The sequence below is a fragment of the Apiospora phragmitis genome (genome assembly GCF_038363925.1).
Source record: "Apiospora phragmitis strain CBS 135458 chromosome Unknown utg000007l:2111988.0-4706623.0:1.0-2598199.0, whole genome shotgun sequence".
NCBI classification, from domain to species: domain Eukaryota; kingdom Fungi; phylum Ascomycota; class Sordariomycetes; order Amphisphaeriales; family Apiosporaceae; genus Apiospora; species Apiospora phragmitis.
In genome coordinates, this window is record NW_027117406.1 from 975,694 (window position 1) to 1,002,318 (window position 26,625).

Consider the following 26,625-nt stretch of genomic DNA (forward strand, 5'->3'; position numbering starts at 1 on the left):
GTGACTAGTAGTGTATTAAGAAATACCCTACTTCATAGCTGTCTATCTGAGGAGCAGTCGGTGCGGCCAACCTAGTCGTTTCGTTCCGTCTTGGGGAAAGGGAAAAGAGAGCCAGCCGTCGCATAACAAAGGCCACGGAAAAGATGCAGTGTTCAGGGTGTGCCAACCATTCGTGCAATCTCCATGCCATCCCATCCCATCTTAAGTTAGGCCTTCAAGTTTCCAGGTTAAAGCACGGGGATCCGAAAATACGTCTGAGCTCCCTCACAAGTGTGCAAGAAGAGGGAGAGAGAGAGGGAGAGGAAAAAAGAGAGAAGACAAGCAAAACAAGTCACACAACACATCCACAACTACCGTCTTTTCTTGAAGAATGCAATCTGTATTCCACGCCCGGCCGCCAGCTGAGCCTCTCCCACTTCGCCATCCATCCATCCATGCGAAGCGAGAGTTGCTTGCCCTATCTTGAAACGTCATCATCTCTCCTAGATCCAGCCTGCTGGGGGCATCATTCTTTTCTGGGATTCATGAATGGGGGTGGAGAAGCGTGTGTCCTCTGAAGCCCATTGATGGTGTAGTGTACAAAATTCACACAAAACTATTTTTTGAGCTTTTTCTTATCTTTAATGATTTCCGTTCCTCATTCTCTTTCTTCCTAGTGGACTCGTTGCATTCGGGGGAGAATAAAACCAAAAATAGTGACTTTATCTCCCCTCTTTTTCGTCTCTCTCTGTCACACTTCTATGCTGAAGGCAGAACCTTCCTTCTTTTTGAGGAAGCCAAATCACAAAACCGCTAGGAAAATGCAACCCTGGAGAAGTAGTCGAAAGCACAAGAACTACCAGAAACGCCTGTTATGTGCTGTATTATACGGGTCCAGATGTTATGAACCATGAGGGTACATATCTCCAAATTATTATCAGTCGCCCTTAGGAGATGTAGGAGAACTGCAAACGTTAGCGCATGTCATCAAGCCCTGTAGGCAACCCATGTACTTACAATTTGGGGCTGGTAGCACCGCCCGGTCCAGGAGTCTTGGGAGAGTACTGGGGGGAGGTAGGCGAGTACTGAGGACTCGTAGGCGACTGCTGAGCACCACCACGGCTGAAGTTGGGGCTCGTAGGCGAGTAAGCAGCCGGCGAGGTAGGAGAGTAATTGGGCGACACCGGGCTGTAGGAGGGCGACGTGGCACCGCCGTGAAGGTTGGGCGACGTGGGACTGTAGTTCGGGCTCGTAGGCGAGTACGTGGGCGAAGTAGGTGAGTGCGCCGGTGACGTCGGTGAGTAGTGTCGCGGAGACGAAGGCGAGGTCGGAGAGTAGTTTGGCGACGTTGGGCTGTAGTTGGGGCTCGATGGGCTGGTACCCTTGAATCCCGGAGATGTTGGGGAGAACGAGGGGGACGACGGGCTGAACTGCGGCGACGAGGCGTAACGGTTGCCACTTATTAGAGGCGACGTACGCGAGTAGCCGGCACTTGGAGAGGTAGGCGAGTAGCTGCCGCCGTACGAGCTGAAAGGAGACGTAGGCGAAGTGCCACCGAACGGGCTAGTAGCTCCAGGGCTTCGGGCACCGTAAGGGCTGGCGCTGCCAAAGCCACTGCCGTAAGCCGTAGCAAATCCACCAGGTGAGGCCGAGCCCTGTTCGACTATGGGAGAGAAGGCACCCATGGCCATATCAGGCGGGCTGAAGGCGCCGCTACCATATTCGACGTTCAATGGAGATCCTGTATCATAAGGCGTTGCGGCACCACCGTCCTGGCCGCCCTTCATGGCCATTCCTTGCATGAGACCCATCTTGGAGTTGTCCGAGATGACAGTGTCGAGCATTGACTGGTCCAGGAAGACGTGGAAGTGGCCTGTACCCATGGGCGCAAGTTGACCCAGCATGACGTTTTCAGAAATACCTCGGCAGTCATCAAGCTCGCCGGTAGCAGCAGCTTCAAGGAGAATTTCGACGGTTTCCTCGAAGGAACATCTCATAAGGGCACCAGTGTCGGCTCTGTTGATACCGTGACGAGTGACAGCCGCAATGCTACCTCTGTACGTCATGACATCTACGAGAAGAGCAAGATGGCGTTCGTTGACATACGAACCATCGAAGGCAAGGACTCGTCGCAGCTCGTTAAGCAAAGCGATTCGCGCAGCTTCAATACCGAAGACCTCCACAGTCTGCCACAGGTCGTTTGTAGATGTACGCTTGCAGTCGACACCATCGACTGCCAAGACCTCGCGAAGGGCTGTACCTTGGGTATCGAGGAACCACTCCTTACATCCTGGAGTCCCCTATCCTGAGACAAGGCGCCATCCGAAGTAATGGCAAGTTTCTGTCCCCTCGGTCATGAAAGCCTTCTCAATTCCCTTGACACCACGGAGGGTCAAGCTCTCCAGCAAGTGATCGCCCAGACGCTTCAACATGACATCGTCCTCGACCACTTTAGAGCCGTCTTCATCCTTATCGTCGTCATTCTTGAATGGACGCACACGAATGACTTGGTTCTCAGCGTTGTCATCACTCCAAATGACAGCGAGATCACTCGCGTACTCCTCCTTGAGACGCCTAGCAACATCATCGACTGTCAAGTTCTTGTCCAGCATCTTTTGTCTGTCCAGCACAAATCGAAGAAGCCAGCGCGACTGTTTATCAATGTTCTCGTGCGCTTCATCAGGAATCAAGAAGTATGACTCGACCATATCTTCGTCTTCGGAGATGGTAGTTGACTGAATGTCTGGATCATAGTGCACCTCAACTGCGTCGGTAACGGAGCGGAGGTGAGTATGCTCGACAACATTACGCAGTGCCTTAGCCCTTTCTTTCGTTGCGTTTTCGCTGTCCAAGAACACCATCATCGATGGTGTCTTGATGTTACTGGCAACGTTGAGAATTTCCTTGAGACGCGGGACACCCAGAGTCACGTTCTTAGACGAGATACCAGTGAAATGGAAGGTATTCAGTGTCATCTGCGTAGCAGGCTCACCAATGGACTGAGCAGCCAAGACACCAACCATTTCACCAGGATTGACCATGGCGCGAGACCAGCGGCTTTCAAGTTCGCCCATGACGTGGCCGAAAGCAATCTTGTTTAGCCGCTGGTCAATAGCCACGCGCTTGAAGGACAGACGGGCTCGCAGAAGAGCCTTGAAAAGAAGCGTCGAGTTCTCGTCTGCTTCTTTCGAGATAGGATCGCTACCTCTGACAACCACCATTCGGTCCAGGAAATCCTTCACTTGCGGAATGACATCTTCAGGCGTGAGATCGCTGCGCTTCGAGTCATCGACATTGAAGGTCTTCATGGTCGATTCGATGATACGTCCAACGTTGAGAGGAAGCTGGAACGAAGAGTCCAGCTTGTCTGCTTGCATCTTCAGGCGACGAAGCAACTCACGGTCCTTAAGAATCGCTTCGTATTCCATGTCGAGGAGGGCCTGGCTTTGAGCATCACCAGCAATCTGTCCGCCATTTGTAAGGCTGTCCAAGGCGGTGATTCGTCCTTCCTCCATAACGTCCAAGCGGTAGCGAACTCGAAGTCCTTATCGCGGACGACCCAATGATCCATGGTTTGCTTTTCAACAATCATGGCATCCAGACCATCCTCACCGTAGATGAATTGGATGATATCGCCCAAAGAGTTACGCACAGTACCATCGTATCTAGCGCTGACATCTTCCAGGGCTTTGACTAGACGACGTTGGATGTAACCAGTCTCAGCTGTCTTGACAGCGGTATCAATCAAACCTTCACGACCAGCCATGGCGTGGAAGTAGAATTCAGATGGCGTCAGACCACGCAAGTATGAGTTCTCGACGAAGCCACGAGCCTCTGGCGAGTAATCATCCTTGGTGAAATGGGGGAGTGTTCGGTACTTGAAGCCGAACGGAATACGTTTGCCCTCCACGATTTGTTGACCGACCAAAGCTGACATTTGAGAAATGTTGATGGACGAACCCTTGGAACCAGAGTTCGACATGATAGCCGCATTGTTACATTCCTTCAAGTTCTTCTGCGTCGTTGTACCAGCCTTATCACGGGCCGCATTAAGGGCCGCTGAGACCTTGCTTTCGAAAGTCTCTCGGATACCCATACCAGGCGCCGCCTCCAACGTATTGGCTGTTGCCTCGGCAGTAAGCTGCGCAACAATAGACTTTTGATCGTCGATGTGGACTTGTACCTTCTCGATAGTCGGCTTATCGGGAATTGTGTCACCAATACCGATACTGAAACCATTGTGCAGGAGCCAGTAGTTGATAACGCGCTGGCACCCATTAAGAAAAGCCATCGCGCCAGCAGGACCGAGCTCGTTATAAGCCAAGTGGATGATACCACCCGAAGCAGCACCAACGTTCTTCTTCGTCAAAAGACTGAAGAGAAGCTGTCCTGACTGGATCAGGACACCTTCGTCTGCAATGGGGTTCCATTTATCTCCCGATGGAGGCTTGGTAAACAGACTGATTTCCTTGGGAATGACCATGCTTGCAATCTGCTTGCCCGTCCACCTGGGTCGGGGTTTGTAGATGGCAGGCTCAGGAATAACACCATCCCAGTTGGGCACCCAGAGCATGATGTTCATGACCTCGGCCTTGGTTATGAAGACATCCCGACGACACATCTTGTAAATCCGGCCAACGTATCCTGGACAATACCCATCAATGGACCGTTTCGTTGCGGGGAGACGATGTTGAGGGGAACCATGCAGAGCTCCTTGATCTCAGCGCGAGTCTCTTCAGTTTGCGGTACGTGAAGATTCATCTCGTCACCATCGAAATCAGCGTTGTATGGCGATGTGACAGACAGGTTCAGTCGGAAGGTGGAGTAAGGCATAACCCTAACGCGATGACCCATCATGGATTCTTTGTGAAGAGAGGGCTGACGATTGAAGATGATGAAGTCGCCATCCTGAAGATGTCTCTCCACCTTCCAGCCATACTCGAAGTGTGATGGCTCCGGCACGTCGATGATGCCTCAAATCGATTCTAGTGCCATCTGAACGGATCACATACTTCGCACCCGGGTGCTCATTAGGACCTCGTTGCACAAGCTCGTGGAGCTTGTGAATGTTATATGGTGTGACCGTCTCGGGATACGTCAGAACCCGAGCTATACTTCTGGGAACGCCGACCTCGTCAAGGGAAATGTTGGCGTCACCGGTGATGACTGTACGAGCCGAGAAATCGACACGCTTACCCATCAAGTTACCACGAAGACGACCCTCCTTGCCCTTGAGACGTGCACGAACAGATTTGACCGGTCGGCCACTCTTTTGAAGCGCTTGAGGTTGTCCAGCGATATCGTTATCCATAAGGGTAGCAACGTGGTACTGAAGCAGCTGCTCGGCCTCGGCAGCGATATGGGCAGGTGCACCTTCTTGAATGGCTTGACGCACATTACCGTTTGAGCGGATAACATCACCCAGCTTGTAAGTCAAATCGTCTTCATTGCGGAGACCCTGGCCAGTGCCGTCCATGGAGATACTTGGACGAACAGGCGGAGGAGGCACGGGAAGAACAGTGATGATCATCCACTCAGGGCGGGCATAATCGGTGTTAAGGCCCATGTCGCGCAGGTCGTCGTCTGAAATGCGCTTCAGGATATTCAGCGCCATCTCCGGGGTTATCAGCCGCTTATCCTTGGTCTTTACACCATCTTCATTCTTGGTTTCCGATGTGGCCCAGAGCTGGAGAGCAGTCTGGCGGACGTTGGGTTGATCATTGCCACAACCACCATGGCCAACGCCTGGGGCGGCAGATTTCCCACTCGGATCAAATGCACCATCTTCTTCCTTAGGCAGTTCGTTCATGCAAAGCTTCTTGGCCTTGCAGACGTTCCAAACCTTCTGGAATCGAGCCTTCTTGTCTCGTGTAGCAACAGCGGCCTGAATTCCTCGTTGCTCTAGGTGATCCGTGTTAGCATCAACAAAATCCTATCAAACCGTTAAGGCAGGCGGTCTTTAGGGGATACTAACTCTGTCTTCCAGGACTTTACTACAATTGTGGCACACGGACTCAAGGATTTTCTTGATCTTTTTTATGAAGCCGGGGTGGAAGACAGGCTTAGCCAGTTCGATGTGGCCAAAGTGACCAGGACATTCAGACATGTTCTGCTGACACGTCGAGCACTTGAACTGGCGGTCAACAGAGCCGAGACGGGGATCGTTGAGACCTCCTGTGCGCGGTCTGGTTCGTGTTTCGTCCATGGTCTCGGGATAGAGGATGTGCGCGACACTCATATTCTTTATCTCTTCGGTGAGAGGAGACCGAACTGGATCTCCTCCACCGTCTTGAGAGGCGCATCGGAATGTGCAAAGTGAAGATTCGCCATGGTTGCTGATTAGATGTATCACAGTCGACAAATAGTACGTTGCCGACAGGATAAATGGATGAAAGGCGCGATTTCAACGGAGAAAGGTCGCGATAAATTAAGCTTTGACGAAATCTGCGCGAGACAAGAAGTCGAAAGGTCGGCTCGCGAAATCGAAAGAGAAAAATTGGAGGTTGTCTTTGTTTCGTGGAATCGTGACTTCGGTCGCCAAAGGGAAAAAGCGGCGAAGGCAGGTCAGCGCGAAGCAGCGTGAGTATGTATATAGCGAGTGGTCGCCCGATTGCGACGATGAAAAGAAGTCGCTCAGAAGAGATGACGGAGCCGAGAAGCTGTCTGTTGTTCCAGATGGGAAAGCAAAGCCAAATCAAATGGGCAGCGCCAGATCCAACAGGCCCTTGTGGCCGTTTCGCCTCACCCTCACACACGACCCCTTCAGCAATCCAGGGCGCGCGCAGACCGTGTCGCCAGGCGAGGAGTCGGTAAAATTAGTAGATCTCGGGAATGTCACGATGTCGGAAAATCGCTGGCGATAGGTGGACGCGATATCCGACGCGCGTGTTGATGGATGAGGTGGTCGACGTTGTGTGTTTGGTGAAAGAATGGCACGGATCAGATTTTCTGAAGGCGGCCGGCCAGCAAAGAGTTAAGGTCAGGCAAAGCAGGCTGGGCTGCTCAGTGCTGGGAGAGGTGCGAGGTGAGGCCAGCAGTAGCAGTCGGCCGCTAAGCTGATTGCAGAATTGAGTGGGGCCCCACGGCTCAGGAATCCCTTTGCCGATGACTCAATCCCATTTATTTGCCTGTTCACCAATCACCACTCGCCTTTCCTTTGCCCGTCCCCCTCAAGCGCTACACTCCGTCAATCTTTTTTGCCTTTGGCATTCCTGTCATACCACGGAGCTATTGTTTATTTCCCACCCTATTGTTGCTTGCAACCTTAAAACGCCCAGCTGCAGTAGTTGACAGATTCCAGTCAGTCGGTTCGCTTGGAGATGACAATCCTGCGACACCCGAACTACTGGGTGCTTACCGTGCTCTGAAGCATCCATAGTAAAGCTTATGTAGGTAAGTCACACTGTATTTACCAGAAGCTGTAACTAGCTACATACCTAGCTATCTGTACTAGCATTGTTTGGTAAAACAACAGCCAAGGATCCATCGGACGGTGGAGCTTTTACAAGCTGGCGAACTCATTCATGCCTTTGTTTCTATGCACCCCTTTTTGATACATAGCTCATAGGCGACATGGGCACGCCAAGCGTTGATTCTGTCTACTAGGGATGCTACACCGCCTTCATGATGTTTTTCGTGTCGTGAGGTGAGTACATCCATTACCTCTTCCTGCCTCTACCTGTCTTCCCAGCCGTGGGTCTCTTGCCACCAACTACAGCCTTCTCCTCAGTCTGGGCAGCCTCGCCCTCCCCACCTTCACCCAAGCTTCTCCGCCGTACCGTACCAGTAGATACAGCGACGAATTCCTCCTCGCTGTCGCTCTCGCCGAGGTTGAACAAGACCGGTATCCGAAACGCCGTACCGTCCATGTCGTCGTCGTAGCCTTTACTTTGGGGTTCCAGCGTCAACACATCAATGTCTTCGTCTTCGGCATCAAGCCTGCGCTTGGTGATCTCCTCTTGTGGGTGAATATCGAACTCGTCCTCGCGCTCGATGTACTCGACATTCTCCTCGACCTCCGAGAAGTCGGGGGCCAACGCCGACCATTTCTGCGGACTTGTCACAGACCATATATAAATGCGGCCCGTTTCCATGCCACATGCTGCGAGGAGCGCGCGATTGGGATGCCATTCTATGACACCTTGCTCCTCTTTCGGACCCTCCAGCATTCTCACCAAACTACCGTGGCCGCGCTCCCATATGTAAAGCTCATGGTTGTTGTATGTGGATGCAGCAACGTATTCGCCTGTTGCGCTGAACGTGACGTGGTTCCATGATAATCTGTTGACCACATCTTGGAACTTGTGCTCTAAAGGTACTTGTATGGTGTCAGGATCGAGATCTTCGGCAGATAGATTGGGAACGTTGAATGTCCTAATGATACGGTCTTGGGAGTTGACCAGTAAATCGCGACCAGATCCAGTCAACTTGAGTGTTGTGACGACGGAACTGCATATCTTCTCCGACCATATGATCTCGTGTGTGTTGACATCTATGATGTTCAATTTCCCCTTATTCGTACCCGCCAAAATGTGGTCTCCGGTAATCGTATATATTGACGCCGTGGTCTGCTGCTTGGCATCTTCTTTCGCTTGTTTCTCCTTCGTAGCCGCGTCGGCGTCGGTGTTCGCTCGCTTCATCGCTGAGGGTAGAATGTGCTTAACGTCGATCGGCTCGGCGATGTCTACCAGGCATGGGGCCTGCTCGAATATGGATGCGACGAATTGGTGACTGCGCACATGGAGTTCCTCGTCAGTAGATGATGATATAGCAGCACCCAGCCAGCGTGGGTCTGGTCTCTTGGCGAAAACTTACTGGTTCCAGGGGTGCAGCTCGGCGGTATAGATCGGGGCGCGGAACCGCACCTCGCGGTACCGCTTCCCGTCGGCCATGTCCCACAGTACGGCGCGCCAGCCCTGGCAGGCGCTCAGCAGATAGCGCCCGCAGCGGCTCCAGCTCAGCGACGTGATGGCCGCTCTATGGCCCCGAAGCTTGCGCGCGACGCCCATGGTCTCGATGTCCCAGACCACCACGGTGCCGTCGACGCGGCCGGACGCCAGGTAGTCGCCCCGGCGGTTGAAGCGCAAGCATGTTGTGTGGCCCGACCGGATGGTGTTGGTGATGTTTTCCGGGTAGTCCTGGAGCAGGTAATCGTCGGACAAGAGGAGGTTCATCCTGGCTGGTAATGTGCACAGTTGCTGCTACTCCCTCTGTAACTAGCTAAATGGCCGTAGTATAGCTGCTAAAAGGCCGACTCGGCCTGTGGCGGTGGGAATGCTGGGTCGATGGGGTGATTTGCGTTCGAGTTCAGCGACTCATATTGGCGAAGTTCGAGAAGGCTGAGGAGGAGCAAGGAAGAGAGTTTGCGACGAGGGGGCAGATCGCCAAGTTCTCGGGATGCGATTGAGTTCGTAATCTGGAAACTTTCCAACAGGCGCAGCCTCGCGCTTACCAGGTTGACAGCGGCGGAATAATGCAAGGCTACAGGGCCGTTTCCAGGGATCAGTCCCTTTTTGACAGGGGAGGGATCTGCTGGGCTACTGCAGCCAAAACCCCACCAAACAGCTGCTTCCCACGCTCAACCCCGCCTAAAAGAGTTGCAGCAGTATCAAACCCGATCCAAGACTCCGGCAGATTGAGTCACTCATATCTTGCCAACGCGGTCAAGGACCTTGACGATATCGTAGCTCAATCTCCTCTCTGTCAGGCTCCATGGAATAACACTCAGACCGCTTTCCAGAACCGACCTTCAGCATGGCAAATTCGAAGTGAGAGACCATTCTGAAGATCTATATCAGTGCGAATCTTGGCACCAACCGTTGCGACTAACACCTTCCGTTCTAGGTTTGAGTACGTCAAGGACTTCGAGCGCCCAGACTACCTACTGCCCAACACATGGCTAGTGGTGAGAATAGATGGAAAGGGGTTCACCAAGTATGCAATTTTCTCGTCATAGATTGGGATGCTTACTTTCTTTTTTACGTATATACTAACTGAACTAGGCTGTGTGCTAAGTATGGCTTCGAGAAACCCAACGATAAAAGAGCTCTCGATCTTATGAACGCAGCCGCCAAAGCTGTTATGACTGATATCCCGGATATTATCGTCGGTTATGGAGTAAGCGATGAGTACAGGTACATTCATCACTAGTTGAAAAGGGGGTCTCTTCACTGATAAACGCCCTTAGCTTCGTATTCCACAAGACTTGCACCCTATACGACAGAAGAGAGGTGAGTTTGAGTTGGCACAACCCGTTCGACTGAAAGCGGGCTCATTCGGGAAATAGTAAATTGGTTTCTACCGTAGTATCGACCTTCAGTGCATATTATGTCCACCTCTGGTCAACATATTTCCCGGACATGCCGCTGGCGCCTCCCCTTCCGAGCTTTGACGGGCGCGCAGTATGCTATCCCAGCGTCCAGAATATGCGCGACTACATGAGTTGGCGACAAGTCGACTGTGAGCCAACCACTGCGCAGCTCCATAAACCGGTCCGCTGCTAACATCCTTAGGCCATATCAACAACCTATACAACACCACGTTTTGGACGCTGATACAGCAGGGAAGGATGGGTGCGACGGAGGCAGAGGAGTTCCTTAAGGTAAGAAACGCTGCCGGTTCCGGGTGAGTCGTTCCTTACTGACTGTCCTCAGGGAACCCTCTCGAAAGACAAGAATGAGATATTGTACTCCAAGTTTCACATGAACTATAATAACGAGCCTGAGATTTTCAAGAAGGGCAGCGTTGTATTTCGAGACGTAAGCTACCATTTCGCCTTGTCGTGAAGTTCGCTGCTGATAGTTGCTAGTACGAGCTTGTGGAGCCTGGGTCCGACAATGTCGCGGAGACGATTGATGATCTGGCGGAGCCATTGAACCAGAGCAAAACCCAGGCTGAGAATGACAAGAAGCGTCGGGCGAAGGCCAGAATAGTAGTCGAGCATCTGGATGTCATCAAAGACGACTTTTGGGATAGGCGGCCCTGGTTGCTCTCCAACAAGCCTGGCAAGATACCCAAGCTGACGTGATTCAATAAAATTTGCGACGGGTTTGCCCCCATCCTAGAGCTCGCAACCATATTTATTGCACATCATGGCTGTAGTTGATTGGCCATCTTGTTTCTTCGCCGAACGTGTGGGTATAATTATAATTCTTGTCGCAGTAAGGGGAGGTTGGCTCAGCCGGCCGAGGCACGTAATCGCCTCTTCTCCTCCTTCCGGGCCCTTCTAGCGTTTCGTCTTGCTTTCCGTTCCTCTTTTGTCTCTCCAGCCTTGAATGTTTCCTTAGCCTTCTTCTCTGCCTTTTTGGTCGCTTTCTTGGTCGCTTTCGCGGCTGCCTTCGCTTCTTTTTCGAGCCGTGCGACTTTCTCCGCCTTCTGGAGCTTCTTGGCTTCCCTCCTGGCCCGGCGCTCCTCTTTGGATTCTTTCTTGCCGCTACCGCTCTCCTCCTCGGTCGTAGCAGCCGGGGTCGACACCCCGCTGTCTGGCGGCGTGAGCAGTCCGGTAGTCGAAACCAGATTCTTGTCCACGGTACCCGCCAGCAGCCCCCCCTTGACGAAGCTTGAGTACAGGCCGTTGCCGCCGCTGTACTTGTACACGCCCTTGGAGACGATCTTGTCGAGGTCGAGGTTGCCGCCGCCGGCCGTCCGCTTCATGGTGCCCGAGGTGGTGTCGATGCCCTTGAGGGCCTGGTCGAAGGCGTTCATCCACCACGCCTCCACCTTGTGGTCCTTCTTGAGGCCCAGGCCGGCGCCGTCGTTGCCGTCGCGCTTGATCAGGATGTGGTGCTTCAGCCCCGTCGCGTCGTTGGTCGGATGCAGCGAGTGGCCTTTGCCCCGCCATCCTTGCGACGTCAGGGAGGGCGTGGGCGTCGATCTTGCTGCGCTTCGTGGTGGAAGGCATGGCTGAAGATATATTAAAACAACAATAGTTAAAGATTGACTTGGTGAGAGTGTGGCTGGCTCTCAATTGATCTAAAGGCGAGGGCGTGGGTTTCGGGCTTTTCTAAGGAACTTTTACATACATGCTGGCTGTGTCTGCGCAACAGGTAAATCATTTTGGAGGCTTGCGCAGTAGCCGTTCAACTGTTCAAAGAAAAATTTAGTGGGGAGATTTTAGCGACTCCACCTGCCTGGCTTCCTGTGATAAGATGGACGCATGCCCGTCTCCTATTCGGGGGAGGCACGTGCACCGGGGTTCATATTGCTACATCTCGGAGGAAATCCCGGGATTGAATGTGGAAATAGTACACTGTTGCTACTGATTTCCACTTCACGTAGTCAGAATTCAATGAATGTATCAATATGCTGCAGAAGTTGAACACCAAGTCATGGCCAACATCCTTATCTCCAGTCGTTATGCACCATCACCTCAGATAGGTGTTGAAATTTGAGAAACAGCACAGCGTGAGGCACCATATTGCTAATACGACTAAAAATACCAAGATTCGGCTCAGTCCTTTTTAAATCTGGCAGAGACTGTAAAAGAAAATCGAATGAACCTAGAAGATGAGTGTCAGTCCTCGTAGGAATAGGTTTTTGGGCTAATTTAGAAGCAGGTTCTGTGAAGTCTCAGATCTATCTTGATGTTTTTCCCATCATCATTTTGCTCAGAAGTGAATTTCTTGGTTTTTATTTGGAATCATCATAATTGCGGTATGGTGGAATTGAACGGTGTGCCTGTGACTCTGGAAAGGGGAAGACAGAGCTTACCTACCTGGTTGTAATATCACTGGTCTCGTGAGTTCGACCACTAGGCCACACTTGACAATGGTAACTTGGCAGCTTATTCGCATTATATTTGCCTTGGCTGTCGCGATGAGGTCGCTTTGTCTAGCTATGACATCGCCGCGCAACTGGCTTGATGAGTCAGAGCCCGGCAAAGCTCGTACAATGTAGGCATTGATAGGAGCCATCACATATGTAAACAGAGTGGTGAAAGGGAGCCAAGCTGACTTCTCTTTCATGTTTACGTGACTCGCATCCCTTATTGGTATCTAGCGCGTCGCCTTGCTGGCGGGGAGGAGTCGGCGATGTGGTGAGCTCATACCAAGAGAATGGTGCAGGGCCTAATATGTTCATCTGGGTAACCTGCCTGATCCATGGACCACGAACACCATGCTAGGGTCAAAGCTATTTTCTAATTCTCCTCGTAAGTCAATCTGATGGTGGAAACCATCAGATATACTACGAATCGTTTTTACGGCGCTGCTAAGAAATAAACCAAGCACTACTTGGACATGTAAGTCTGCAGGGAAGCTTCTTCAGCACTGCCTGAGAGACGTTGCCTTCGTTGTCTGATTGATGTTCTTGGCATACCTTTATTATAGATCTCTGGACAGCAAAGCTTCAGCTGTGCTACCTTCGACAAAGTACACTCTCGGTTATGGACGTCAGATGTAAGACCAGTCCTGTTTGGACACTGGACACTCATTCTGTTTACCCAGGTGGCTATTTTTATAAGCATGTTCAAACGTTTCATGTACGAATGTGTAGAGCAAGGCGTAAGGGAGACACAAACGATTCATATATATACCAGAATATCGACCACTCAGGGCATATATCAATCTCCCGGTATATCTAGACCATTCTGGGGCAATTGTGTCTTCGACTACATCTTTATCTACCTGTCATATACTACTCATCCAGCTCTAATCGGCAGTGAATGCATATTGAAAGAGTGGGATTGTAGTGAGGTATCTTGCATAGTTTCGTTATGCGAATATGCCCGAGGCCAGTCTGCTGACATGGGGGGCAGGATAGGGGTGGATGGGTACGTAACCTAGTAGAGGAATACACAAGGAAGTCGTTCTCGAGAAGATACCCATATCTAAGCCTTGTTGACCTAACAGAACGCTACCTACAACTTACATCATCAAAAGTGCATTGTCCGTCGGGAGGTCTCCGAGGGCTCCGTTACTAGAGACATGGTAGATGCGCTAGCGGATCAGCTTTGTACCCCCCACAGCCCAGGGGCAGTGCTGAATGAATGCGAGCGGCCAATCAGACTCCAGTGGCTAACCCTTCCCCTGCCTATTTGGGTTCCGACGAACGCACCTACGACTAGTGGCCACGCCGTTCCCAAGTCTGAGCTGCAGCGTCCAGTTGCGATACCGACCACCGTTGGGGACCGATACAAGGCAGGACTTGCGTGGGGAAGATGCGACGACGTATAAGAGGAGAGCCATTCCTCATGGCTTAACGTCCTCTTCTGCCAAGAAATCTTGCATTCTTCGTCCCAACAGCGCTTCTTCACTGTCAACAACTTAAGAAATTCCAGGTCACAGACAATCAACACACATACTTGCCCAGCTACGCCACTCCTCAAGTCATTTGCGTGTCACCAGGACTAGGCAGTCCCATATCCTGATCCTAACATGGCCTTCGTCCTCGGCTTGGTAGGCCGCGCCATACGCAGCGCAACAGCATCAGACGAGCATCACAACTCTCCTCCCTATGATGCCCAGACTTCCCGATATGGCCACAACACCCAGCACGCTCACCACGGCCAATATACACAACAATATCAACCTTACCAACAATATCAACCCCAGCAAGGGCAATACGCCCCGTCCGCTCCGTTCGGCCGTAGTCAGCCAGGCTACGCGGGACCAATCATGCCCACGACGAAGCGGGTACGAAGAGGGGCTCGCAGAGAAGCACGTCAGTGCCGAAGGGCCCAGCGCCACGGCTACCAAAGTCCGTCGTCGCCGGCAGGACCAGCGCCATCTTACCAATCATACCGACCAGAGAAGGCATGGACACCCCAAGGCCCCTTCGGGTCCAGGCAGGTGTGGGAGTCTCATGTAAGAAAAGGAGAAAGGTATTTATGTATAATATTGGCAATTTACCGAGGCGAATAGTCAATGAAACAGTCCAGGCATACAGCGTACATACCTACCTTAGACTACTTACAGATTTGCCCAATGCCATGAGTGACCTATGTGAATGTCGACGCTTCACCTATCCGAAACATTTCTTCCAAGCAGACTTAGCGATGCCTGTTCACACTCTGTGGAATATCTTTGGGCAGGACCGCACCAGCGTTTTTAAGGATTTCCATCCCAGCCTGCAGCGAATGACATGGTCGAGTCTGATTGCGACGGCGCAGTATAGACAAGGCAGTATCTCCGTCCGGACTGACTGCATTGACGGGAGACCCCAGCTCCACCAACCTCTCGAGGCGTTTGACGTTTACGGGACCAAGCGCCTGACAGACGCAGTGCAAGGGCGTTCTGGGCTGTTTGCCGGGAGTGTTTGCGCCCAGCCCAGCCCCGTAGCTCACGAGCGCGTCGACAATCCCATCCCAGTGCGGACCATCGCGCCCCAAGAAACAAATTTCTTGCAGAGGGGGCCAACCCGGGGACACATTAGGGTCGGCTCCCATGCGGAGCAAGGTCCGTAGCATGTCCTCCGCGGAGAGGACGTATTGCGCTCTCTTTTCCGGGTCGCAGAACATCTGGCCCATTTTCGTGCCGGACATGTTGGTGATGAGGCCATATAAAGGGCGGCCAAGATTCGGGTCCAGGCCCTGTCCTCGCGACTTGATAATACTCAAGAATTCGCGGCGCGGGGAACTGACACGGGAGCAAAGCAACGGCAGCAGAGGTCTGTGTCCAACATTTACGCTGGCCAGGTTGGGCATGTATTTTAGCTGAAGACATACCTTCTTGACACAATCTACTGAGCCCGTCGACGCCCCCCTTTCTGCGTCCGATATCTGCTGCCATACTTGTTGAAAGGGTTGGCACGAGACGGTCTCCGGCGAGACCCAGAAGCCGGTCGGCGCAGTTGAATCTGCCCTGTGCTTCAGCAGTATTTCTGTAATCTCCCATGGACATATGGGTTGCAACGACAACCTAAGTGGCGTGACCATCCGGCAAGAGTCACCATCCAACATGCCCGGAAAATTGGGACATGTTCCCTTCTGCAAGATATGGAGGAGCAGGTCCTGCCAAGCAGCGTTTTCTGCCCCCTTGTCTAGCTGTTGTGCTTCAGTTGCGGCCAAGATTATATGGTGAAGTGGTCGTAGATAGGCGTTCTTGTAGTTTGTCTGGTCGACATTCAGCCCACATAGTTTGACTCCTTCATCAATCATGTAGCGGGCAACGGCATGGTGACCATTGCGAACGGCACAAACCAGAGCTGTGCGTAAACACCACCTCACCTGCCCATCCCCAATGAATGTCAGGCATCTCGGTCTGACATGCAGCGCTGATGGAAGAAGGATCTGGCCCGCGAAACCAAGTTTCGTTAAGATCATCCCCTGCTTGCCGAACCTTCATGACGGTGCCGAGAAAGCCCATCTCAGTGGCCCATAGCAATGCCTTCCTGGCCCCTTTCCTGTTGTTGGAGTATAGCTGATGCCCCAGTAATATATCAAAGTCTTTGCATGCTCGTGATAGGTTGTTAAAGTCACCCTCTCCTACGAAAGAAGCTATGCACAGCACAAGCTCTGGTGGAAGTGACCCCATCTTGGACGTGACTAGTCGTCCGTAGGATGTGACGTAGCGGTTGGGGGCGAAAGAAAGACAACCAATAGTTCCAAAATGCGGAGTCTCGAAAATTTATGTCAGTTTGCAAGAAGTAGCAAAGGATCTGACAAGATGTTTTGGGTGTGAGTTATGTTCACCATATTGCTTGGCCTTGGCCTTGTAAAGGACTCGCCCAAGCCAGTCATCTCATCTCCGAATGAATTTGTAAGTTCCACTCGGAGAAAGATCTTGCAAAACTACTTCACTTGATGTATACACTTGCTTCGCAAGCGGGTTTTGTGTCCAAAGCTTACCGTGCATCATTCCAATCACTTTCGATTGGGACTGTAACCTATGGGTTCTTATGTGCTATAAGCATTTTCTTTATATGGTCGGCCCACATTCTTTGGGAATAACCTCACCTAGCATTACCATCTCCCAAGTAGTCCAGTCATGCAATGGATGAGGACATTGGGATTTGTTGATGCTTGAGTCATAAGACCCCGAGTGGTTTCTGGTTGGACTTGGGGGTTAGAGGACGTCGAAGCCAGAAGATGTGGTGGTTCAACCCAGTAACCTAGGAGGTATGTATGCCAACTGCACGTAATGATCTGGCTGGTTTGCGGGAAGCGTTTGGCACTTTGAAAGGTGCTAGAAAACTAGTCCCGCATCTTGGGCGGACCATCGAATACATACACATACAAGTGACGATTATCATCAGGGTTGAAGGCCAATGAAGGCTACCTTGCAGATATAAAGTGCCAGTATCGTGACCAATCCCAGCTTGGTATAGGCATACCCAGTCCGAGATAGGTGCATGTGATGGGGATTTTTTATTTTTTAGAAAGAAAGAAAAAAGGCGGTCAGATGCATCGAATACCCTGAGTGGGGATGCCAGGCTGGACATACATGCAACCTGGCCTGCATAATACACACACATGTACCTACCCAATGGGACGGAGTAAACGCCGGATATATCTCGGACTCGCAGCACTCAAAACTGAGCAAAGTGGCTCTAAGCTCTGTCTGATTTTGAAAGAGAGAGATGGACAGATGGAGAGAAAGAGAAAGTATCAATAGTACCCATCCGATTGGTGTTTGTCAAACTGCGGTGGGAGACACGACTGGAGCCGCCCTGTGTGGTTTGCCGAAGCTGTAGGTACTGTACGAGGTATGCCCAACCAGCTTGAATTCCTGTCCAGTCGGCGGGAAAGACCTTGAAAACGGAATCCGGGGACAGGATCTGGTGGCTCCGCTTTGCAATTCCCGTGTCCCACTGCATGTGCCTGGGTAACGATACACCTCGCATGCTGTGCTGCATGCAGGAAACGAAGAAAAAGAAGGTTGGGTTTAAATGACATGTACATACATACAGCACTGACACTGGATGTAGGTTATGTAGTCGCCAACTCAAACAGCCCGATGCTTGGGGGTTTTTTTTTTTTCGGACAGTTTGATCAGCGCAACTTTGGGGCTGCCGCTGTCTACTCCGTACCAGGAATACACTTCTAGCAGTGCCGCGCTTATGGAGGTTAGGTAGAAGGCAGGTTCCTGTGACTAGCCGGGTAATATATTAGGTAGGCATAACATTGAGATAAAATGAGCAACTTGGTTAGCACTTCTAATAGTCAATCAATACAGTCGCATGAGGAGTCGACGTCCGTCCATGACCAGCCAGCCAGCTAGCAGGCCTGTCGCCCAATTGTCCATTTCATCACCAGCCATTTCATCAACAGGTACCAGCAGCCCGTCTTCTATCCCCAGCTATGGAGGCCACGTGAACGTTTTGTGTATCTTCAGGCTTACTCTACTGATACTATATATACTACATGGATTAATTACTAGGTGGAGGGAGAAATGCATATGAGCACCTTTTTTTTTCGATGCTTCCAGCCCGTTTCCAAGCCCCGTGTAACCAACTGGTCTAGTGCTAGGGCCTGATAAGTCGACTCCATGCGGCGCGGCAAGCTGCGTCGCACCTTGCTCCCTTAAATAAAGAGCTGGCTGGAACTTTCCCAAGCGACTCCTCCCCGGGGCAAGCTGGCAGGAATCAGGATCATGTAACCCGCTCTATCAGGCTGGCTGTAGAAAGTAGAGCACGCGTCGTAAATTTAAGCAGACATCCTTAGCTGCAGGTATTGGGGAGGCCAGGCCAGGACAGGACGGGACAGGGGCCACGACGGTACCTAACGATGTATGTAAGGCGCCGAGCCGATAAATGGCAACGCAGTCCAGTTTTCCCATGTTCTAATTACAGATCGTCCCAGAATTCCGTCCCTTTTCTTTCTTTCCGCCTGCCTCCATCAACTTCTCATCCTCCCGCCGTCTGACACGGTTTTTTTCACTTTTCTCTAACAGCAATAACTGCAAGCATTGCCGACGGTTTCACACCCTCCCCATCTCTGCATACACACTTGCTTATCCTGTAATCTTACGACTCGCTACATCACTCACATCCACCCGCTCCGTTCGCTGGTAAGCTGCCTTGAAAGAAGGGATCGATTACTATTCTCCCACCTTCCTGCCTGTCCCTCAGCTCTGCTACGCACTTTAGCTTCCACAGACCTCAGACTCGGAGGAGCAAGCCTCGCGCCACCTGAGTCTTTCCTCCACGAATCTAAAACTGAATCGATGCTGGTTTTCCCCAACCGAACTGGGTCTCAAACCTTTTCCTTCGACGGATTTACATTTTATTTTGCGAACATTGGCCCTGGAAAGCCGACGGAAGAAAGCAGGCCGGGTCACTGTGGTGTCAAAACCCCTGACTGTGCTGTCTTCGCATTTCTGCTACCTCACCACCATACAACCGACGCGAGTTTCACGCATCTGTTCTATCCCGGAACTCGAAGACGGTCTGTCTTGCCTTGAGCCCGGTCTCAGAGAGCTCCTCAGCCAATCGACAAGATGAAGGGCCGTCCCATTGACCAGCTCGTTTACGAGTACATTTTCACGAAGCCCCGTGCTTCCGACCCCCAAAACTTCCACGCCCTGCTCCACCGTCACCTCATCCTCGAAGTCCGCCAGGAAGTACACTCGTTCTACGGCCACCTGGACACGCAGGAAGCTAAGTACCCGGGCTTGGACTATTGCCACCCCATCCACCGCATAAGACTCAGTCGCTGGCCTTGGCACCGACGACTGTTCCGGGCGTTCGAAGGTTTTCGGTTGACAAAGTCCGAGATCTCCAACTTGACAAAATGGGAAGGAACGAAGTGGGCAAAGGAGCGGTTCGAACGCGACTCCGGTATCACTATCAGGGATACTGCGGATGAAGGCATGTCCGCGTGGGTGCCACCCGAGAATAGACCGACTGCCGCAACTACTTCCCCGAGCGAAGACCGGACCGAAGAAGTAGAAGTGGAAGCGGGAGACACCACCGAAAACGCGGATGATGACATGGAAGGCGAGGAGGACAGCGATGGCGAGATGGAGTCGATAGGTATCGCTCTCAACCAGCGCCTTCTGGAGCGAACGGCGCGCCGAGAGGCCGGTGCCGATACTTCGGAGCCCCTTGACGAAGAGTGGGAACAGTGGTTGAAGAACGCCATTGACTCCGGGAGCTCCTTTCCTCTCGGGCCAGACGATGCAGTCGCCCATCCTCGCCCGCTCACATCAGCTTGTCCGATGTCCCACTTCCTGAATGCCGCTCGAGCCGGACAATGGAACGCCGTGCCCCCACCTTTCCGTGAGCTTATACGACGCACTTTGGCGAGCGAGGCGGCTGCGGGAGACGCGGGCATGCCCCCATTAGAACCCGGCTCCCGGCAGAACTCGGCGCCATTGGCACAGCGAAACCCCGTGCCGTTGACGGAAGCAGCCCCATGGCGACGCACCGTCGGTAATCTACGACTTCCTGTCGGCGAGGCCGGCTCTGGCACAAGCTCCGAGACTGTGCGCCTTATCCGTACCGCCCAGCCTAATGCGTAAAGAACGTACCCGGTCATTGGTACTCTCGGCGGCAAACTGGCAACAACGGTCTTCTTCGTACTTGTTCCTTTCTATCAGATACCCCAGACCCCCTTTACATCTACTTTCAGTGCGTGGACATTGGAACGTACATACTCTTTTGCGATCTTGACGATCGTACACCATCTATTCATCAATAGGGTTAACACTAGAATTACATGGCGGCGCCTATTTGTCCTACCTGGCCCTCCGGCTTCTCAATACCGACGGGAGCAGGTTAGCGTTGGGCACAGCGAGTCTATTCAGAATGGGCGACCATCGTCGTGATCTCCTACGCAAGACAGGAAAAGGGCGTTGCAATAACTTTTGTTTTTCTACATTTACGGATGCGGCGGAGGTTGTTTTCCAATTAGTAGGCGTGTTTTTTGATGTTTTTTAGTTACTACTCATAGAATAGCGGCGTTGGTAACGAATTGTATGAAACAAATGAATTAAAATGGCTTAATCCAGCAGACTGGATGTCCTTTCGAAGTTCAGGGTGAATCTTGTGCGATTATAGGAGTGTCATCCATCCCTGCTGCGCACGTTAATCTTGGCATTACATGTATTACTCGTCCGGAAGCTTGGCTACGTGGACGCCCTGAACAAGCGAGTAAGTAGTTCAGGCAGGACATGAGAAGTGGAGGTCTTGTTAGCATGGTTTGGGACGACTGAAGCCCCGGAAAGTTGGACTCTCGCATTTGATCCCGCCAAATTTCTGGAACCCCCGAGTCTCGCAAAGTCACGAGAGCTATCAGAGTTTAGGCATTGCCGAGCCATTGCTCATGTGTAAGGGGGTCTACGATGGCTTGGGCACATTAACTGAGTCGTCGTACTGAAGCGGTCCCTACTAGAAAGAATATGTACTTTGGTATCTGTGTATATATATTTTAGGTATAGTGCAATAGTGGTATTAGATACCTTGATGCCATTTCCAATGCAAAAGCTACCTGAACGCCGAGCCGGCCAGCCTTGCGACGCCTTTTTCTCCATAATCGACCAACCAAACCCTTGTAATGCGCTTACGCTTCGCTCCCCTAACGCCCAATTTTCATTGCCTTGTTGGCTCGTTTCTCTGCGTGGGTAAGGCTTCGTCCGTGTCTCAAAAATAGATAATCATATCATGCGGCTATCGGAACCTCGTGCGACCCCCCTCAACCGCCCTTCTTCCTTCTCCCGCCGCGAGCGCGGGGTGCCGGAGATGGACACCCTCCTGAAGGTTCCAGGTGCGACCACTCGGGAATGGCCTTGATCTGCTGCCACATATATCGCTCGAGCTTGTTCGCACTCTTGGCGTAGGGTGTGGTCTCGTTATTGTACTTGCGGCAGTTGTCGAAGACGAGCCGAGCATCCTTGATGAAGGCCTCGGGCGTCTCGTATGGTCAGCTTCAAGCTTAGCCTCCATGGTGGAGGTCCATGGGCTCTTTGATCACGTCGTAGTAGTCGGCAACGTCGTCCTTGATTACTGGCATCAAGAAGGGCCAAGCAGACTGGTGATTCTGTAAATCGTTCAACAGATGCAGGAGCTGGTTGTAGTTGGGGCCGTGGCGAGGTTGCCGAGCTAGCTCGTCCATGTCAGGTGACCAGCCCGATTCGCGAATCGCACTGATAGAGAGGGGATCTATCGATGTAACGCCGCTCTTCCACTCTTTGGGCGGCTGATGTATGACGTGCGATTTAGAGAATGCGCGGATCTTGGCGTGCACGCATTCCTTCTGTTTGAGCAACATTTCGGCCCATCTCCAGATAACGTACGCGAGGGAGCATGGAGCATTGCATTATGGTACTCTCCTTCGTAATCCTTGATATATCCCATCCAAACGGATTTCGGGAGAGTGATCTCTTTCGTAAAGCCTTGTTTCTTAAAGTATCCGATAGCGTAATTGTCGGCATATGTGAGGAAATGCATGACGTCGCTCGTGGCCTTGACATAATCCTTCAAATGCGACATGAGATGTGCACCATAACCCTTCACCTGTTGGTCACTACTAATGGCACAGAAGACGATTTCGGCGAACTGGCGGCCCTTGAACGGTCAATACGTGATTCCGCCGACGACTTCGAGTGGCTTCTTGACGATGGCTATGGACAAGTGTGTTCGATCGTATACAAGTCGCGCAATGTAGTCTTTGGCATCTTTGGAGCTGTTTTTGAAAGATGCATTTCAAGCCGGTCAAAATGATGAGAGACTCGCGCTTGTTGTCGTTGTTGACGACTCGGAACTCTATGTCACCTTCGCGTTCCTCGATAACCGCAGGCTTCGGGGGCTGTATGTTAGCGAGACTGGTATGCTTCTTGCAGTCACTGCACAGTAGCGCCGACTCCAACGTAAAATAAGGCTCGTAAGGGGGAAAAGAGCAACACTATTGTCCGCAGAATCCGTGTCGCGTCTGCGATCGGTATTGCTGTCATTTGAGCGGGGATCACTGCCACCACGCTGATGGGGCAGACTCGGCTTGTCTGGGACGCAGTGTGCAGCAGGGCCGCTATATTTGGTGAGAGAGAGAATATTCACCTTCTCTGGGAACGGGATGGGTTTCATAGCCGGCTCCTTGGGCTTGTCCGGTTCGGATGGCTCATCGCTGAGCTTCGCCTTCTTGTTGGCCGTTGGCGACGAAGGCTCGTCGCTGGCCTTGCGCTTGCCATCTAGGAGCACAGACATATTGTTAGTCAATCGCAAATGTTTCAGGATGCGCCATGTGAAAGGTGTGCCAGCTTACTCTTGTCTTTCGCCATCATGAAGGCATCTGGAAGCGGCGTCGGGTTACTTGGATGCGCTTCGTGGTTTGCGACACGACTTCAGGGAGAGCATGCAGATACGTAAGCGGGACCGGGTGAAACGCGTGGAGGTAAATCCGCTAAGGCTGATGATAAGCGCGGGACAGAGACGCGGAAAGAATTGGAGGAACCAGGGTTGCTACGGTTGGAGAGTCTGGAAACTCCGGATTACGGCCAATCAATCTTCCCAGTGTATCTAGGTACCTTATCAGCTATCAGCACTGAGCTGCGCGCGCCGCATCCCAACCCGAACTTACGCAGGCGCGATTGCGATCCATCCAGGTACCCATGGGCAAGTACCTACCCTGCAGCAAGCATGCATTGAATTGAAGACAGCTCAAGCTTCTGGCATTCGATGATAATCAGAAGCTTGTGTCACGACCAACAAACTTCCACCTTCACCATCTCCCACGAATTCTTGAAAAGCAGCAGCCTTCAGTGTCCTTGCATCCATTTGACCTGCAAGCACAGAACCTCCCTTTCAAACGGCCTTTCCGCGCCCCTCGTTACTGCGGCAATTCGTCTGTCGACATTCATGGATTCTCAACTTCGCGAGATCTGGGCCACTGCACCTGGCACTCCATTTCTGCCTACGGTCGGAAAAGGCACCCAATTCACCGTCGGCTTTAGCCTCTTGCTGTTTGGTGTTGCGTTATTTGGAGGTTTTGCTCTCAGTATGCCCACCTTGTCTCCTTCTATTGCTGTTTGTGTCGCTCTGCAATTGCTAACATGTACCGATCTAGACCGATCGTTCATCAACATCCCACTTCTCGGTGTCCCAGCTTCGGTGGCATTAGCGTATGTCCCTACTCTACGCATCTGATCACCCACGACCATCTAACGCATTTTTAGGGTCGGAACGGTCTACATGTTTTGCGCGGTGGGAGTTTACGTCTAAGGCTTAAAGAAGAAACCCATAAGAAGAGGCATCGCGAAGTCGAGAACGTCCTGGGCCTGTACCATAGAGGATTTAAGGCGCACAAAATCTGCTTGAACACCACACTGATTCGTAATTCTCGACTGGAAAAGCTCCTGAGACCCTTTGGCTGAACCCCGTCGATTCCGCCCCTACTATCCTTCACACAATGGCGTCCTCCGTACGATCGGGCTCCCCGCAGCCACCATTATTCAAGGCCATCGCCAGCTCGACCAGACAAATCTACCAGCTGCTAAAGTGCATCAGCTTCACAGCAAAAGTCCACGTCCAGATCACACAGGATGGCATTCGGTTTGCCGCCGACCATTCCCGGGTCATGCAAGGTAGGATCCCTATAGGTGGATGTTTGTTCAAAGTCCAGGAATAGTAGCCTAACCTTTTTTCTACTTCTCTTGTAGGCGTAGCGTTCTTGGACAAGGAGCTGTTCACTACTTATACCCTGAATTTGGCGGAGAACGAGGACGGAGCGCTCCCCCAATTCCAGATCAACCTAGCAGCGTTTCTGGAGGCCCTGCAGATTTTTGGAGCATCAGATGTGGCAGCCAAGCAGGCCAAATCAGAGGCAGAGCCCTATAGAAGCAACTTACGGAACTACCGGCCTGATGCCTTCAGCCACCAAACACTTGGGGTACCGGGAACATGCTGCCTCCTTTACGAAGAGGATGGCTCACCCCTCAGCATCATTCTTGAAGAGACAGGGGTGAAGACTCGTTGTAACATGGTCACTTATACACCCGAGCAGCCGGATGATATACCGTTCGACCGTGATGATCTCGCTTTCAAGATCATCATGCATTCTAAGTGGCTCCTTGACAGTCTGTCAGAACTAGCACCCATGTCGCCCACGCGAATTACCATCAGTGCTTCGCCAAACGCACCTTTCTTGGCTCTGTCCAGTGGTGGAGCATTGGGTAGCGCAAGTGTCGACTTTACCAGTGGCCGCGACCTCCTCGACACCTTCACCATTGACACGAAGTGGACGCAAAGCTTCAAGTTCGACTTGGTCAAATCTGCCACTGAAGCAATGCGTGTTGCAAGTAAGGTCAGCTTCCGTGGAGACGGGCAAGGCGTGTTGAGCCTACAGTTTATGGTGGAAGTGGAGGGTGGCACTACCAGCTTTCTTGATTTTCGATTTGTACCTTACATTGCCCAGAACGACGACGACGAAATGGACACTGATGAGGAGGAAGAGGACTAGTTGGGACACAATGGCCACTTGTAAGCTTGGCAGGGCTTGACTCAATGGTTAATATTCCGGCCCTACCTAGCTGGAGCGGTATCCTTGGGCGTCACTCAGCGATCCATTCGATTGGCCGGTTCTTCTCAAACCCGCAAAATGCAGCAAATTGGCTGATAGTTGACCACTACGTTAAGAGGAACAACAGCCCACACTCCCATTTTAAGATTAGACAAGAACTTGACCCTATATCTCCCTATGTGACTCTCGAAGTAGCCACTGACGGTGTTCGGCGATACCTGTTACGTGTCTCACTGCAGTGGCCGTTAAGTTCACGGCAACACCAAGCCACGGAATCGTCATCTCTGCGCCATCGAGGCCACGGGGATCGCACTTTGCCCCGAATGGAAAACTGCAGCCCCTCTCTCGTCATCGACCACCTTTCGTATATCCTCGTTGCTTCAGTGTGTGGCCTGGGCTTACAGCATGTGCCCTTATTCTGCCGTAGTATCGTTAGAAAAGGCTGAAAGGCTAGGTCGACGCCAACGATACGCCATGTTAAAGGCGCGCACTAGCTGCGAGTCATCCTCTAGCCCAGCTGGCCGGTGGTCGCTATTATGTTCCAATGTCTGAAGTCTGGGGATAATCGATATTTTCCCGCTATAAGCCACTTATGTAGTATCGTGTAAGTTTCAATGCATTGGTCGGAGCGAAAGAAGCAATTGTGAGATCTGTCAGCTAATAAGCCGCCTGTGTGTCGATTATCATAGATGGCTGCATGGAAACAGAGCGCGGTGATTGCGTGGTATCACTAGCAACTTACATACAGCTGAACCCTGAGACCTTTTAGCCAGCCGGGCTAGCCCAACAGACGGCGGGACAATAGAAGCTGAAGGGGCCATGCCGTTTTGAGAGCACCTCAACCCACGCAAGGCTACTTTCTTCGGTAGCTTTTGAGGGGGCTAGTCCATCAACGATTTGCTTGCTCCGGCTTCAGATTGGCTGGCGATGGTGATGACAGTGGCGGCATGCGCGCCACACATTTGGAGATGCCAGAAGCACCAGTACCGACAGCGCGGGTGTCTGCCACTAGGAATCCCTCTGGGTCGAACTTGCGTGTCTTCCGATGGAGCTGGAGACATATAAGGCCTTTCGAGATGTGTCCGTCGGATTGGATATCCTCCTTTGGGCGTTGGCGACGCAAAGGAGGCGTTCGACTCCATGGTCCTCATTTGGCCATTGCTCGCCGTCTTCTTTCGAATTGGTCTAGGCCCAACGCTTGTCCTCGAACGCCGGATGAGAGGGTGGAGGAACTTATTATCATACTGACTAGGAGGAGA

The 26,625-nt window shown here is 52.0% G+C and overlaps 10 protein-coding genes across 10 annotated transcripts; 5 read left to right on the plus strand and 5 right to left on the minus strand.

The window, feature by feature from the left end:
- Positions 1–916: 916 nt before the first annotated feature.
- PG994_007905 (DNA-directed RNA polymerase II subunit RPB1) lies at positions 917–6,217 on the minus strand (the record flags this gene model as incomplete). Its single annotated transcript, XM_066859314.1, has 7 exons — positions 917–944; positions 997–2,222; positions 2,292–3,462; positions 3,516–4,600; positions 4,666–4,952; positions 4,999–5,880; positions 5,950–6,217. 7 exons carry the CDS (start codon positions 6,215–6,217, stop codon positions 917–919), a joined length of 4,947 nt encoding a protein of 1,648 aa, XP_066714801.1.
- Positions 6,218–7,637: 1,420 nt separating this feature from the next.
- On the minus strand, positions 7,638–9,152 carry PG994_007906 (uncharacterized protein; the record flags this gene model as incomplete). The annotated part of the gene is made up of 2 exons (XM_066859315.1): positions 7,638–8,709; positions 8,794–9,152. The coding sequence occupies 2 exons, from the start codon at positions 9,150–9,152 to the stop codon at positions 7,638–7,640; spliced, it is 1,431 nt and encodes a 476-aa protein (XP_066714802.1).
- A 580-nt stretch (positions 9,153–9,732) lies between these two features.
- On the plus strand, positions 9,733–11,005 carry PG994_007907 (tRNA(His) guanylyltransferase; the record flags this gene model as incomplete). Its single annotated transcript, XM_066859316.1, has 8 exons — positions 9,733–9,746; positions 9,823–9,912; positions 9,981–10,095; positions 10,166–10,208; positions 10,285–10,437; positions 10,491–10,579; positions 10,632–10,736; positions 10,787–11,005. The coding sequence occupies 8 exons, from the start codon at positions 9,733–9,735 to the stop codon at positions 11,003–11,005; spliced, it is 828 nt and encodes a 275-aa protein (XP_066714803.1).
- Positions 11,006–11,154: 149 nt separating this feature from the next.
- PG994_007908 (uncharacterized protein) lies at positions 11,155–12,032 on the minus strand (the record flags this gene model as incomplete). Its single annotated transcript, XM_066859317.1, has 2 exons — positions 11,155–11,880; positions 12,000–12,032. 2 exons carry the CDS (start codon positions 12,030–12,032, stop codon positions 11,155–11,157), a joined length of 759 nt encoding a protein of 252 aa, XP_066714804.1.
- Positions 12,033–14,451: 2,419 nt separating this feature from the next.
- On the plus strand, positions 14,452–14,784 carry PG994_007909 (uncharacterized protein; the record flags this gene model as incomplete). Its single annotated transcript, XM_066859318.1, has 1 exon — positions 14,452–14,784. One exon carries the CDS (start codon positions 14,452–14,454, stop codon positions 14,782–14,784), a length of 333 nt encoding a protein of 110 aa, XP_066714805.1.
- Positions 14,785–14,965: 181 nt separating this feature from the next.
- PG994_007910 (uncharacterized protein) lies at positions 14,966–15,457 on the minus strand (the record flags this gene model as incomplete). Its single annotated transcript, XM_066859319.1, has 1 exon — positions 14,966–15,457. One exon carries the CDS (start codon positions 15,455–15,457, stop codon positions 14,966–14,968), a length of 492 nt encoding a protein of 163 aa, XP_066714806.1.
- Positions 15,458–19,352: 3,895 nt separating this feature from the next.
- PG994_007911 (uncharacterized protein) lies at positions 19,353–20,375 on the plus strand (the record flags this gene model as incomplete). Its single annotated transcript, XM_066859320.1, has 1 exon — positions 19,353–20,375. One exon carries the CDS (start codon positions 19,353–19,355, stop codon positions 20,373–20,375), a length of 1,023 nt encoding a protein of 340 aa, XP_066714807.1.
- A 1,172-nt stretch (positions 20,376–21,547) lies between these two features.
- PG994_007912 (Histone acetyltransferase GCN5) lies at positions 21,548–23,129 on the minus strand (the record flags this gene model as incomplete). Its single annotated transcript, XM_066859321.1, is given in 6 exon segments — positions 21,548–21,766; positions 21,827–22,133; positions 22,145–22,410; positions 22,436–22,732; positions 22,756–23,039; positions 23,114–23,129. The coding sequence occupies 6 exon segments, from the start codon at positions 23,127–23,129 to the stop codon at positions 21,548–21,550; spliced, it is 1,389 nt and encodes a 462-aa protein (XP_066714808.1).
- Position 23,130: 1 nt separating this feature from the next.
- PG994_007913 (uncharacterized protein) lies at positions 23,131–24,069 on the plus strand (the record flags this gene model as incomplete). The annotated part of the gene is made up of 3 exons (XM_066859322.1): positions 23,131–23,213; positions 23,643–23,969; positions 24,024–24,069. 3 exons carry the CDS (start codon positions 23,131–23,133, stop codon positions 24,067–24,069), a joined length of 456 nt encoding a protein of 151 aa, XP_066714809.1.
- A 187-nt stretch (positions 24,070–24,256) lies between these two features.
- Positions 24,257–25,306, plus strand: PG994_007914 (uncharacterized protein; the record flags this gene model as incomplete). Its single annotated transcript, XM_066859323.1, has 2 exons — positions 24,257–24,431; positions 24,507–25,306. 2 exons carry the CDS (start codon positions 24,257–24,259, stop codon positions 25,304–25,306), a joined length of 975 nt encoding a protein of 324 aa, XP_066714810.1.
- Between the last annotated feature and the right edge of the window lie 1,319 nt (positions 25,307–26,625).